This window comes from Glycine max, chromosome 8 (assembly GCF_000004515.6).
Source record: "Glycine max cultivar Williams 82 chromosome 8, Glycine_max_v4.0, whole genome shotgun sequence".
In the NCBI taxonomy this organism is placed as follows: Eukaryota; Viridiplantae; Streptophyta; class Magnoliopsida; order Fabales; family Fabaceae; genus Glycine; species Glycine max.
Genome location: NC_038244.2, coordinates 29,146,257 through 29,160,343, shown reverse-complemented (window position 1 = coordinate 29,160,343; position 14,087 = coordinate 29,146,257). Strand labels below are relative to the sequence as shown.

The window sequence follows — 14,087 nt, the reverse complement described above, 5'->3', positions numbered from 1 at the left end:
CCAACAAATAAAAAATGATATTGAGGTCCCTACAATTTAGTGATCTAAGCTGCTCCATTAAGGTACTTGTGCTTGTGCAAGCTTTTTCAGTTTTTCCTATGCTTCTGCACATTTAATGGCCACGACGTGGATTTTCTTTCTACGCATATAGTAACTAACCATTTGCAGGCATAGATGTCTCAAATCTTGAGAATTAGAGAATATCCTCAGAACAAGATAACACTAACTAGACCCAACGGGTAAACGATTTCCATTATGTTCATGGAATTGCAAAGGTTTCGCTTCCTAGTTCCTACAAAGCACACTTGAGGCCAAACAATGTTGTAAATTAAGGAATTTTATTGGCATCATCAACATAGCAGTGAATATCTATAGAAGGATTTCCAGATTGTTCCAATTGCATTATTGTCCAACTCATTGTCTTCAGCAACTTTAACTCAATCACACTAAACTAATGTCTCTTATGTTGCAACTAATGAATCACAATGTAGATAGTTTCTTCCTTTTTGGGTTTGTCTTGCCCGAAGAATCACCAGAATCTCGCCTCTTCTTGTTTTTCTTGTCATCAGGGTTATCATTAGGATTAATACCTGCGCCTGCATTGACCTTTACTTGCTCTTCTAGTGAATCTTTTACAAAAGCCTTTAACCTCCATAGAGTGTAGTCACTCTGTATATAATGATAAAAACATGTGTAACTAGAAAAATACTAAACAAAAGAATTACTTAAGTAGAATAGGATAGACAAAATTTGACAACAGAAGACATTAAAACATTATCAACTAGACAATGATTAAGAGTAAATGACCTGAGCATCTAAGTCAAGGACCACATCTTCAGTAGAAGAAGGTTGGAACATTGGGTTAGTCTCGGCAATTATATCCAACGCCCTATAGAGGTTTTCCAAAGACAATTTACCAAGAGCTGACATGAGCATTTTCTTCTCTTGAGTAGACAGTTTCCTACAGTGTTGTCAGCAACACTAAGCAGTGCAAAATATGCATAATCAACATTATCATAGAATGATGACCAAAAACAACAGAATAACATCACAAAACAAAGTCACGCCTTTAGAGCTCCAAACTGAAGTATAATATTTTGGACCAAATATTGTCATTTACACATTTCCTTGTGACTTTGCATAACAGTAAAATTCTAGGGGGTGTTTGGTTTGACTGTTTTCTGTTTTCATTTTTACTGGAAATAGAAAATGGTGATGAAAATGCGTTTGGTTGGATTTTTGAAGACATTTTCAATGAAAATATTTTCTCAAACGAACCATAAACTGAAAACAATAAAATCTCGTTTTCAATGTTTTCAGTTGAAACCAGGAACCTCATTTTGGGTAAAATGAAAACACGGTGGCAATGAATGTAATTTTAAGCAAATCTAAAAATACATTTCCTTTTGAAAACACATTTTCAGTGTTTTTATTTCTTGAAAGCAGAAAACAAAAAATCAAACCAAACATGTTTTCAGAATTCTAATCTTTTGAAAATGAAAACAGTTTTCAGAAAATGAAAACAGGAAATGAAAACAGAAAATGAAAATGCAAACCAAACACACCCCTAGTTTCTAACACTTACAAACTCCCTACCCTAAAAAAGAGACCCCAGGGTTGGGAGGACATAATGCACTAGCCAACTAATATACAGGGTATGAGTTCAATTATAATTAAACATATAGATAGTTGTACAGTACATATTACTGCTCCCACCATGGTTCTGCAATTACTCTTCACATTACTGTAACAGTTTATTGTAGTAGCAATGTCAGATTGTACATGTTACTTTCATTTTATGTTAGACTGTATCAGTTTTGCACCAAAAAGATTGAATTTCTTAAGGGGGTCAATTAATCCCTTAATTTTTATCTCCGAAATTATAACAAGTAAAAATTTTATGTGTAAATCTTCTGGTAATACCAACATAAAGGGGCCATTTGCAACAGAGTTTCCTATTTATTTCTCCTCATTGAATAGGAACAAGACTTCAATACTTAACCCCAATAAACACATACTACCTCTTCATATATTTGGAATAGCTCATTTGTGTAACTTATAATCAAAATATTCCTGAGATGTTACCCCATAAAGAGAAATCTTACAGAAAAAGCTTTAGAATAAAAAAAAAATCGTAAAAATGAAGCTATTCCAAAACATGCACTTAGATCATGCTTCATCTAAGGGATTTTTATGTCTTCCATGGAAAATTGAAAACTGAATAATAATCTTTAAACCATCGAGGGAGAGCATTATTGTAATCGGAAGATAGCAAGCAAGTAACTTAGGCTAATTTTCATATCAAGGAGCTGGTGGGTTTTTAAAACAATTTTCTAAAAATAGATGACATGGTTTTACTGCAACTACTACAAGAATCTAGTGGTTAGATACTTAGATTGAAAGTGAAAAGAATGGGAAGTGACAAAAAAGGAAAGAATCACAACCATCAGTCAAATTACCTAAATCATACAATCATCTACTTCTATTTTATTTTTTCAGTCAAAATGTATATGAATAACCTTTCAACTTTTGACAAAATGTAAAAGACATTTTTTAACTTCCTTTATCTTTAATCTCAAATCTCAACAGCTTTCATTTTAGTAATTATGTAAATAAACCCCTTTGATGTACTATTTCTTCAAACTAACTACAAAATGGATGATGCCTCATTATTGCACAATATGTTTAACTATTTCCAACCTAAGTGCATTTTTGGTTCAGCTTATTTTCAAGAAAGAATCTCTTATTTATGCTAGTTTTGTTAAAGAACTTCTAAAATATAAGCAATTATTTCGTCAAAATTAATCTCAACCAAACATGCACTAAATCATGCACATTAAAACAAAATCTAAAGCTACATAGGCAATCAAATTTCTTAACTACATTTGTTGTTGAACCTTCAACAAAATTACTCATATGACATAATTTAAATTGTTAAAACAAATTGCTCAGTTAAATTTCTTAATTTGGTCAAAAACTAAATGGCATAGAATTTTATACTAAGGCAATGACATGCCAGACTTCGATAGCAATATTAGAAATATGGAAGTTTTCATTTTCCATTTCTTATTGAATAAACTTTTCAATAAACAAAATATGCACCACATTCCAAACAAACATAAATGGTGGGTCAGTAACTTTTCATGAATTTAATCACCTTTTGAATTTAACATCTATCATATTGTCACAAGTGCAAGACTTCAAAAAAATTAAACCTTGGTAATAATGATACAACACAAATTTTACAGATGCAATAATAAATTTCAAGTCCTATTTTACCTCAATGACAAGGAAAGATGATGATTGGTTTTTATACAAACCTGCACTGTTGAATCACCATTTCTTTGAGACTCTTCAAATGCATATCAATCTCACAAAGCTGAAAAAATAGGTAGTTGACAACATAAAATATCTGATGTACTCCTATGTGACATCAAACAAATGATTTGCCCTGAAAAACACTACCAGCAAACAATAACCAACCTCAGTACTTATATCCTTGGCCTTATTGGCATAAGTGGTCTCCAGAGCAAGCTGAATGTCTAGTTGTGCCTGTGCTTCTTCCTCTAATTGTCTCTTTTCCTACCATACGCAAATATAGAAAGGTAATGGCATTATATAGGAGAAGTGGAGAACAAAAATCACAGCTGTACAGAGTGCAGCCTCTGAAATTGTTTACAAGAATTACATTTTTTTTTATAGAAGGATTTTATTAAGATAAATAGAAGAGTGAAATAGGCATAGGAGGATAAAAGATCCTCCTAAAAAACATGCAAACAAAAGAAAACAAAAGCACATGGGCCTACCACACAATGCCCCATCTAGCTAAAGGAGAGTCACTTTTTCAAATGACCTAAGGTTCTGAAGCAGCCAACCCCATAGAAATCAGAGAGCCATTCTGAATGATCAAGAACTTCAAGGAGAAGGAAAGTAAAAATCTCCAGGAGTTAAACTCAATTGACAATAGAAAAGGTTATCCACTTATGAGCCAATACTACCAGACAAGTGTCACCCTACAACACAATGGGAGTGTCATCCAATGATCATTCAAAGTCAACAACCTCATTCTTAAGAGGATTAGAATAGGCATGAAGAATGTCTAGAAAGGAAAGGTGGTTCCTTATAGGGAATGCCCCCTACCAGGTGTCAAGTAATGTCGGAGCCTATAGCTTCGAAACACTCCAGGGGAAAGAGGTACCAACTACCAAGGCATTGAAATGTCACAAATCACAGAGATACCATGGTTAAAATGTACCATCTATATTAAGTGCGAAGTTCATCAACAGAAAGTCCTTCCAATGAAGTTATATCACTCTACAAAAAAAAGATTGTGTGACAGTTGTGTTAAGAACTTCCTAGGACCACATGAAGAACATGACAAAGTTATATTAGGACTCAACAAATGGTTATGTGAAGAGCATACATCCTAGGACCATTTGAAGAACATAACTTTCTAATTTCTAGGTCTCAATAAAAGCTTATATGTAGAGAATAACATCCTAGGACCACATGAAAAGCATGGCAAAGTCATGTGAAGAACATACCTTCCTAGGATTCAAGTCAAGGTTATGTAAAGAGCATAATGTTTAGAACATTGGGAGAACACACCACAAAAGTTAGCTATTGTAGTGGGAGAGACCAAGGCCTTATACACCCCACATTAGAATCCCATACTTCCAATGTGGGACTCAATTCCCATACCTTGCAATTGGATCCTAACATCCCACCAAGCTCTACAGCCCTAGCACCCATGTGGGCTGGCTGTGCACTAATCTCTTAACTAGTCCTAGACCAAACCAACACTAAAATGTGGGAATGCTCCCTCTCTGGTCTCTTACAGTTGCCTGCCTCCCTAGCCTATTTGATAGCAAAAGGAATGATTGCACGTCGCACATGCCTAAGCAATGAGGCCATACACAGTTGTAGCATTAACACCTCATCCAACAACTAGGGAAATGAGACTACAAATATTTTCTCCTAATACACATCAATGTAAACAAGGGCATCCGCCTGCCATGCATTGCCCTCCTACCCGATGTTAAAATCCACGTCCCGCAAGGAATAGACCATCAGCCCAAAAGAAAATGCAATGCAATTACTTTGCCTATAACTTGTAGGTCTTCCACCCATATTGTTTATTAGCCTAAACCTCTTGGGCATCCAACAAAAGGCACTTGGCAGCCCTACTGTGCTAAGGCCTCCAACTTTTGATGATGTTCTTCCACAACACAAGGTTCTTACCAATTGATATTAAAGCTTTTGACCATATCTCTCAATTGCAAATGAGCAACACAGGTGGTGATGCGGGCATGACAGTGTTTGTCCAGAACAAGTCAAAGGGCTAATGCACAACCAGCTCATGTGAGTGCTAGGGTTATGGAGCATGGCGGGATGTTAGGATCCAATTACAAGGTATGGGACTTGAGTCTCGCATTCAAAGTGTGGGATTCTAGTGTGGGGTTTATAAGGCATTAGCCTCTCCAACTACAACAACTAGCTTTTGTGGTGTGATTCTCCCAAGATTATTACTATCTTTGTTCCTATTTATGAGACCCAACTATGAAGTGGTGTCTGTTCCAATTGCATTAATTATTAATTATTTTTAGACTAAAATACACCCCTAATTAAATGAGAGGTTATATTGACATGCATTTAGAAAAGACAAAAGAACATAACATTAATGGAAATGGTATTTTTGGAAAAGTATATAAATTTTGGACAAATTTATTGTTATCAACTAAATTAATCACTTTTCTTAATCCGGGTAAATTAGGTAATTGGGTCTTATAAATAGGAACAGAGATAATATTAGAAAGCTTCATATTCCAAAATTAAGGAAACAATTTACCTCCTCAGCAACTTTAGGTAAAAGTTGCAGCCATTTTTCCTCAAATTTTTCCAGCAAGGTCTTTGCCATAACATGGACATCATTTTTTTCATTGTTGTATTTCATTGCATTCTTGAATATCAACCTTACATCCGCATAGATCTCCCGGACATTATTATATCCTGTGCCATCCTTAGCTTCCATTTTGCTTTTTATTGTACCAAAATCCATAGGCTTATCAATAATCTAGGGGCAGAAAATTAAACATATTATTTTGAGAGATATAATCAAAGAGAAGTAGCAAACAAATAACTGTTATAATTTTATAAAAGATAGATGGTCAATTAATGAAACCAGTGTCACCGCTTGCTGAACCCAAACCAAACCAATATTTAAACCTTTTTTCAATGAAGCTTACTGAAGCATATTTGGTTATAGGCAGGACAAAAGATTTAAAATGTCAATTATGAATAAAAGATAACTATAGTGTAGATAGAGAGAAAAGCTTTAAAACAAAGAAAAGGCATTACCTCATAATAGTCATGAAGCCCAAGACCTTCTACATCTACAGGATCCATGAATGGCCAAGCCCATTTATGCTGAGTTATCTGCAAAACTTCAAAATGTATCATTATTGATATTTTAAAGGAACTTGGTAGGGTCAATATATATTCAACAGAAATGGGAGAATTCATTTTGACTATCATTCAACATGCGAGTCTCTATTCTTTCTCAACTTTCATTCATAGGAAAATCCAGAGAAAGAGACAATGGAAAGAGAAAAAATGGGAGCCATCAACGTGATGAGGCTCTGAAAACTCAATTTTGATTTGTTAACTAAGTACACTGTACATTATTCATTTATATACAAAGAGTTGGGGCTAACAAACTAGAGTAAAGAAACTAACTACAATTAAAGATAATAAACTGAAACAGTAAAATTAACTTGGGTCACTTAAAAATATGTCAAGTAACAGCATGACAATTATGTATTAGCATCTAGCCAATTTTGATATGCTTTCAGCATAGTTATCGATCTTGGACAATGGAATGTAGCAACTAGCAACCAGCCCCAAAACCTCCATAGGATCATAAGCATAACCTCTATTTTAAGGAGCATAAATATGGGATAAATAAATTTACATTAGAACATTCAAAATTCATAATCAGTATTCAGGAGTCTTTAAACTCACATGTGAACAGCAGAAGTCAAGGAACATTAACAAAAAAAAACAAAATAGTCTTCTCCAAAATTTAAACTTAAAATAACAGACACCTTCGGCGAAACATGAGACTTCTCTAGAAATAAAAATAACACAACACGTGAGGCTATGTATCTCTCTTAACACAACACAGAAGAAGAAAAAAAACACATGCTGAAAAAAAGAATGACTTCTCTGAATAGAGGATGTGAACAATGCAGAGACCTACAATTATGCTTTGATGCATGAGCTAAGTTCTTTTTTCTTCTTTTTGTGTGTGTGTGTGTGTGTGTGTGTGTGTGTGAACCATAACGTCAATGAGGTTTGAACATAACACCTCATTCATGACTTAAGTTTTGGCAAGAACAATTTTGCAGTGTCATGGGTTAGCCAAACATCTAAGGAGAGTTGGGTCAGTGACTGAAAAGGGAGAAGATCAGCCATTGTCATATTCTCTGGTCCCCAGTCCAATCTCATTCTCAAATATGGAGACAGGAAGGTGTGCTTAGTCTCAAATAAGAGACATGAAACTTTTTAGGTAAAACATGGTGAATTTGTAAAAATACCTCCAAAAGTGTCATATAAAACAAATGAATATAGGAAATTTTAACTCTTCGAGGAATAGTGGCACAAGGACCAGGATTTGCTGGAATAATACCATGATTTGTAGCTGCAACTTATGCTCCTTCAAAACACTAGGCAACAGCAAATAAGAGAGCAGCATGAGGTCACTAGCAGCACTATAGCACGCTATTGACAACTATGGCTTTCAATTGGTTGATCGATTGATGACCATTTACAATTAATTAATGCTACCCTAAAACAGAGTTAGGATTGTTAATGACTAGTTCGCAATTCTCGCTTACACTTAGACATTAGATTAACAAACCTCATCTCTTTATGCTTTCTTTAACTTGTTCCATAAATGACCAAATAGAGAATTTGATTAGGAAAAAGATTGTTAATAAAACTTGACCATTGGCATTAATCATTAATAGACAAGAGGCGTAATTGGATATTGAAAGGAAATTTCATAATTGTAGAGAAACAAGGAGTTAAACAATCAAGTGCAAGTAAACCCAATCTCTATACCTATCACCATTGATTCTCTGGTGTATATTGTGAATTTAAGCCTAACTTTGCTTAATTTGACTACTTCAATTTGGCAGAATTCCATAAATCTCATCTTCAATTGTTTAGATAGCATAAGACTCTTGTTCACATATTACTAGTACACCAAGGTTTGCCCTCAAATGTGTCTAGCACACATCACAACAAAGGCAAAAGATTTAGTGTAACAGGAAATCCTAATTACAAGTAATCAGTAAAATACTTAGGTGTAGGCAACCTTTTCAAAAAAAAAGTTTAGGTGTAGGCAAGCTTATGGATGTTTTACAGGAGATATCAGCATTCAGCAAGCAGCATGACAAGTGTGTATGGGTGAACTGAAATTTATAGTCTACAATAAGAAGTGATTGCCTATGGAAGAAGGCTAAAACAAGTGCACCGCCACAGCCACTTACTCAACAACCAAATCTCTTCCAACTAGGTGGGGTCAGATACATGGATCAAATGATGCCACAATGTTCTATTGTAAACATAGTTGCTTAGTGTTCAGAGGTAATAGAAAGATTAAGGTGGTTGACAAAACATGATAATGAGTTCCTGCATAAGTTCAAGTTTTGACTTTTGAGATATTGAAATGTTCAGTACATTTCAAAGGGTAAGCTCAAAATTACCTTTCGGAAGAACATAAACTCAAATGCATAAAACAATTTCTAACAGTTGACTACATTACTACAGAAACCTCAAGTTCTATTCTTGATCTTAACGAAAAGAAAATCCAAATATAAGGAGACTCAAGAGAAAGTGCATTCATATACATTATTAAAAACATGTTGCAAAGTATTTGCACTTGCCTGACGCAATATTGTGGAAAATTGGCGCATAAGCTCTTGCATTCTCTTTGCAGAAGAAGCTTCTGTATGTGATGCATCTTGCAGTGGCTTTTTGGTACCAGTAATATGCTTCTCCCTGCCCTTCTCTTTTGCAAGTGAGCCACCTTTAGAGTTATTACCTTGAACATTATCAGTGGATTCATAGAACTGTTCAACCTCAGTCACTTGCTTCTCAAGCTGTAAAAGGCACTATAAGATTAGTTTTCAACTTGGAATGTCATAGTACAAAACAAACAATAAGCCCACAATTGCATCATAGCAAATTTTCACTTACCACTTAAACTTATTGTATAAAAAAATTATGGCACCCACCATGTTATTATGTTCGTAAATATTTTTATAGCTTTTGAGTGGTAAAAGACTTGCCAGCGCCTTCACACAAATAAATATTCCATATATCTTTTATATCTTTGTTCATTCAAATTCAGCTAAAGTAAGTTGCATTTAATTCTGTGCAAATTTTTTCCATTTGTGATATACCCTTCTTTCTCTAATCTTCATTGAGAGAATGACACAACAGTATACATCCAAATACGTATTTTGGTTGCACATTTGTGGGTTTATTCTCCTTAGTTATTTCTCTGCTTTGTTCTGTCACACAGCAAGTATAGGCTTAACTCTGAATCAGTATTATCAAATTCGGATCAGTTGTTGACCCAATCATAGTGAATCACTAGGTCATTGGTCAAACTGCATGAACTGCTATTATTTTGTATAGGTAAAATTTTGTACTGAGATATGTATATACATATAATATATTTCCATATATGCATGAATAAATGTATTAGCATAGTGGTTTAATTATTTTACATATCTCTAGAGACCAAGGATCTCATGAAACCAAATTTAACCATGAAAGCAATTTATGTTTGAAAATTTGAAAATCACCTTAACTTTGAAAATTTTGAAAACCACAGTAGAGAAGCAAAAACAATCTGAATTTGAAAACCTGATGGGAGATGACATGAAGGGACTTGTATCGAGTGTACAGGTATTTGGAAACAATGAATATTCAGTGTGAAGGGACATATACAGGTATAGGGAAATGGAGACCAGCGAGAAATGCAAGAACTTGGGTGCAATGACCAAAACCGAACCAAGCCTGACCATTAAATGCTGAGTTGATTAGGTCATCACCGACAACCAGGTTGAATACTTATCTGTTCTAATATTACAACCCGAGCAGTCCAACCAGAAAATCCAGTCTGATAACACTGCTCGGTATTGATTAATTTCACTCTATGAAACAAGTAATTTATGTATAATACGTTAGTTAAGTCAAATTTGTTACATAATAAATCACCCATGTGATAGTTAAAATTTCCTTTACATATAGTTCACATGATATTCATTTCTGCCCCTTGAACTAAATTCTTGGCTCCATCCCTGATCGTAAGCTACAATTAATACAACAACAACAACAACAACAACAATAATAATAACCTAATAGAGAGCAACCACAGATTTATTAGATTTCATTTCCAGTTAAATTTCTAGGGTTGAGATAATTCACACACAAAATCCTAATGAGAGAAAAAAAAAACTCAAAATAAAATTACGGTGGCTGCTGCTAAACCAACTTCAAGTTTGGAAAAACAGGAAAAGCATGGATACATAGTAGATAACAATAATAACCTAATAGAGCACAAACACGGGTTTATTAGATTCCATTTCCAGTTAAATTAATTCACACACAAAGTCCTAAGGAGAAGGAAAAAAATACTCAAAATAAATTACTGTGGCTGCGGCTAAACCAACTTCAAGTTTGAAAAATAAGGAAAAGCATGGATAGATAGATAGATAAATAGGTATAGAGATGGAAGAAGAAGAATAAGAAGAAGAAGAAGAAAAGGAATTGAGGACCTTGTTGACTGTGGTGAGAATTTGATTCACAGAAACCCTGAAAGGTTCCAAATGATCATCAAGTTGAGGAGGATCGGCGTCCATCACAGGGAAAGTGAAATGGCTGAGATGAGAGAAACACAGACGGTGCCGAAGCTAAATTTGAGTGATAAGATAACGCTTCACGGCACCGGTTCTCCCTTTAAATGCTACCGCTCTGCCTTTTGTTTCGGTTTCGTTTCGGCTCAATCTGATTCTAATGCGTCATGGCTGCTTCTATTCGACTGACAACTCATGAATTCATGCGTTTATTAATTTTTTTATTAATTGTACTTTTTGTAGGTATTTATTATCGTGATTTCGCGGATTTATTTATTTTTAATTTTTTAAAATTTCTTTTTTATAATAATAATAGAAGTTTGCTAACATATTTTCATATTAGAATATTTTTACAATTTATATAAAATTAATTGAATAAAAATCCAATTTTTTTATGATAATAAATTTATTTAAAAGATAATTTATTTCAAAATAAATTTATTATCACAAAGAAGTAATTGAATTTTTAATTTAAATAATAAATTATAAAAAAGAGAGAGAAGATATAAAAAGAAAAACGTAAATAGAAAGAAAGAGAAAAAGATAAAAATTTGAGAAGAAAGAGAGAAAAAAAAAAGAAAAAATTATTATAAAATTTGAAAAGAAAGAAAGGAAAAAGGTAAAATAAATACTTGATAAAAGAACCAAAATATTCTTATAATTAATTAAAGTCAACAATTTAAAAAGATTAAAATTGTATTTTGGTTAATCTAAAGAGTTATATTCACCTGATAACTCATAAATTAATGTGTTTATTAATTATATTTTTTTAGTTATTTATTATTGTGATTCCGTGGATTTATTTATTTTTAATTCTTTTATAAACTTGTTTTTCATATAATAATAATAATAATAATAATAATTTATCTATATTTTATCATAATATAATAAACAATAAAAAAGAGAAAGAGAACATATAAAAATAAAAACATAAAAGAAAAGAAAAAGAAAACATAAATAGAAAAAAAGACAAAAAGTTGAGAAGAAAGAGAAAAAAAAGAAAAAAAATAGAAAATTATAAAATTTGAAAACAAAGAAAGGAAAAAGGTGAGATAAACATTTGTTAAAAGACCAAAATACCCTTATAACTAATAGATGTCAACAATTTAAAAAGGTTAAAATTGTATTTTTGTTAATTTAAAGAGCTTTGATTCTTCTGCACTATCACTTCTTTTATTCGCTTGACAACTAATAAATTCATGCGCTTATTAATTTCTTTTATTAATTATACTTATTAGTTATTTATTTTTAATTATTTTATAAACTTGTTTTTTATATAATAATAATAATAATATATCTTTATTTTATCACAATATAATAAACTATAAAAAATAAATAAAAAATAAAAAAGAAAGAGAAGATATAAAAAGAAAAAAGAAAAAGAAAACGTAAATAGAAAGAAAGAGAAAAAAGACAAAGAATTGAGAAGAAAGAGAGAGAGTAAAAAGAAAAAAAAAGAAAAAATTATAAAATTTGAAAAGAAAGAAAGGTAAAAGGTGAAATAAGTATTTGGTAAAAGACCAAAATTTCCTTATAATTAATAGATATCAACAATTTAAAAAGGTTAAAATTATATTTTTGTTAATCTAAACAGCTTGATTCTTTTGCATCATCACTTCTTCAATTCGCTTCGTAACTCATAAATTTATACGTTTATTAATTTTTTTATTAATTGTACTATGTAGTTATTTATTATTGTGATTTTGCATATTTATTTATTTTTAATTCTTCTATAAATTTATTTTTTATATAATAATAAACTATAAAAACAAGAGAAAATATAAAAAGAGAAACATAAAAGAAAAAGGAAACGTAAATGGAAAGAAAGAGAAAAGGAAAAAAAGTTGAGATGAAAGAGAAAAAAAAAGAAAAAAGAGAAAAATTATGAAATTTGAAAAGAAAGAAAGGAAAATGTGAAATAAATATATGTAAAATACCAAAATACCCTTATAATTTATTAATAGATGTCAACAATTTAAAAAGATTAAAGTTATAATTTTGTTAATCTAAAGAGCTTTGATTCTTCTACGCCATCACTTCTTCTATTCGCCTGAAAACTTGTACATTCATGCACTTATTATTTTTTTTATTAATTGTACTTTTTTTAGTTATTTATTATCCTGATTTCACATATTTATTTATTTTTAATTCATTATGAACTTATTTTTAATATATAGATAATAATAATAATAATATATCTTTATTTTATCATAATATAAAAAATTATAAAATATAAAAAAGAAAGAGAAAGTATAAAAAGAAAACATAAAAGAAAAAAGAAAAGAAAAACATAAATAGATAGGAAGAGAAAAAGGTAAAAAGAATTGATCAAAAAAAGAAAAGGCAAAATTGTAAATTTGGTCTCCCTAGTTGTCTTCAATTTCAATTTTGCTTCCCTTTTAAAATTATCGACGCATTTAGTCCTCCAATTATATCCAATCACGCAATCTTGGTCCCCCAATCTAGATTTGGACGTTGACCGTTAGCAACTTATGTTGACTGACATGTGTCAACATTTGAGGAGTCCGTCAAAGGGTGCGCGATTTTTAACTGAGTGTGGTAAATTTTATATTATAGTAACCCTAAAACCTAATCAAAATACCTAAAAGCCTCATATCACGAAATCCCTAAAATGTTCTGCGGCCAGTGGCAACCACCAAGCTTATGGATTCTTCGAGTTGACCTTCAAGTTGTCGCATGATTTCGCAAGCAATCACAACCCCTTAAGCACCCTTCTGGGTTTGTTTCTTATTCATCACCGATTGGTTCATTTCTTCAAGGCAAATCGCTAACCTTTTGGGTTGTGGAAATCCCAAACTCGTAAGCTTTTCTCCTCATCGTTGTTACCTGGTTGGTTTTTAGAAGCAACAATGTTGTCCTATTTGGGTGTTGAAGGTGGTGGTTGAAAAACATGGTCGTCGCCTGAAGCATGTCGTCGTCAGTGTCGTTCCCATGAAAAGGAGTTCCTCATCGTACACCTCAGAGCCCGGAAGTCGCATGATGTGTTTGTGTAACGTAGAGGTTCCACTAGTGACATCGTGGACTGAGGATAATCCAGGGAGGCATTTTTATGGTTGTGGTCTATACAAGGTAAGAAATAATGTATGTCGTGGGTTATGTTATGGTTTATTTGTTGATTATTTTTTATTATTTTGTGCA

The 14,087-nt window shown here is 32.4% G+C and overlaps 1 protein-coding gene across 1 annotated transcript; it reads right to left on the bottom strand.

Annotated features, from left to right (window-relative positions):
- Positions 1 to 319: 319 nt before the first annotated feature.
- LOC100818490 (transcription factor GTE1) lies at positions 320 to 11,142 on the bottom strand. The gene is made up of 8 exons (XM_003531891.4): positions 10,851 to 11,142; positions 8,949 to 9,164; positions 6,358 to 6,435; positions 5,849 to 6,073; positions 3,484 to 3,582; positions 3,321 to 3,379; positions 808 to 961; positions 320 to 669 (listed from the first exon to the last, which is right to left on the bottom strand). The coding sequence occupies exons 1-8, from the start codon at positions 10,932 to 10,934 to the stop codon at positions 481 to 483; spliced, it is 1,104 nt and encodes a 367-aa protein (XP_003531939.1). The 5' UTR covers positions 10,935 to 11,142; the 3' UTR covers positions 320 to 480.
- Positions 11,143 to 14,087: the final 2,945 nt, after the last annotated feature.

Coding starts and splice junctions, on each gene's coding strand:
- LOC100818490 (XM_003531891.4), bottom strand. CDS start 10,934: ATGGACGCCGATCCTCCTCAACTTGATGATCATTTGGAACCTTTCAGG. Junction 6,436..8,948: donor TTTCCACAATATTGCGTCAG/GCAAGTGCAAAT, acceptor GAAGTTTTGCAG/ATAACTCAGCATAAATGGGC. Junction 962..3,320: donor ATGGTGATTCAACAGTGCAG/GTTTGTATAAAA, acceptor ACAACACTGTAG/GAAACTGTCTACTCAAGAGA.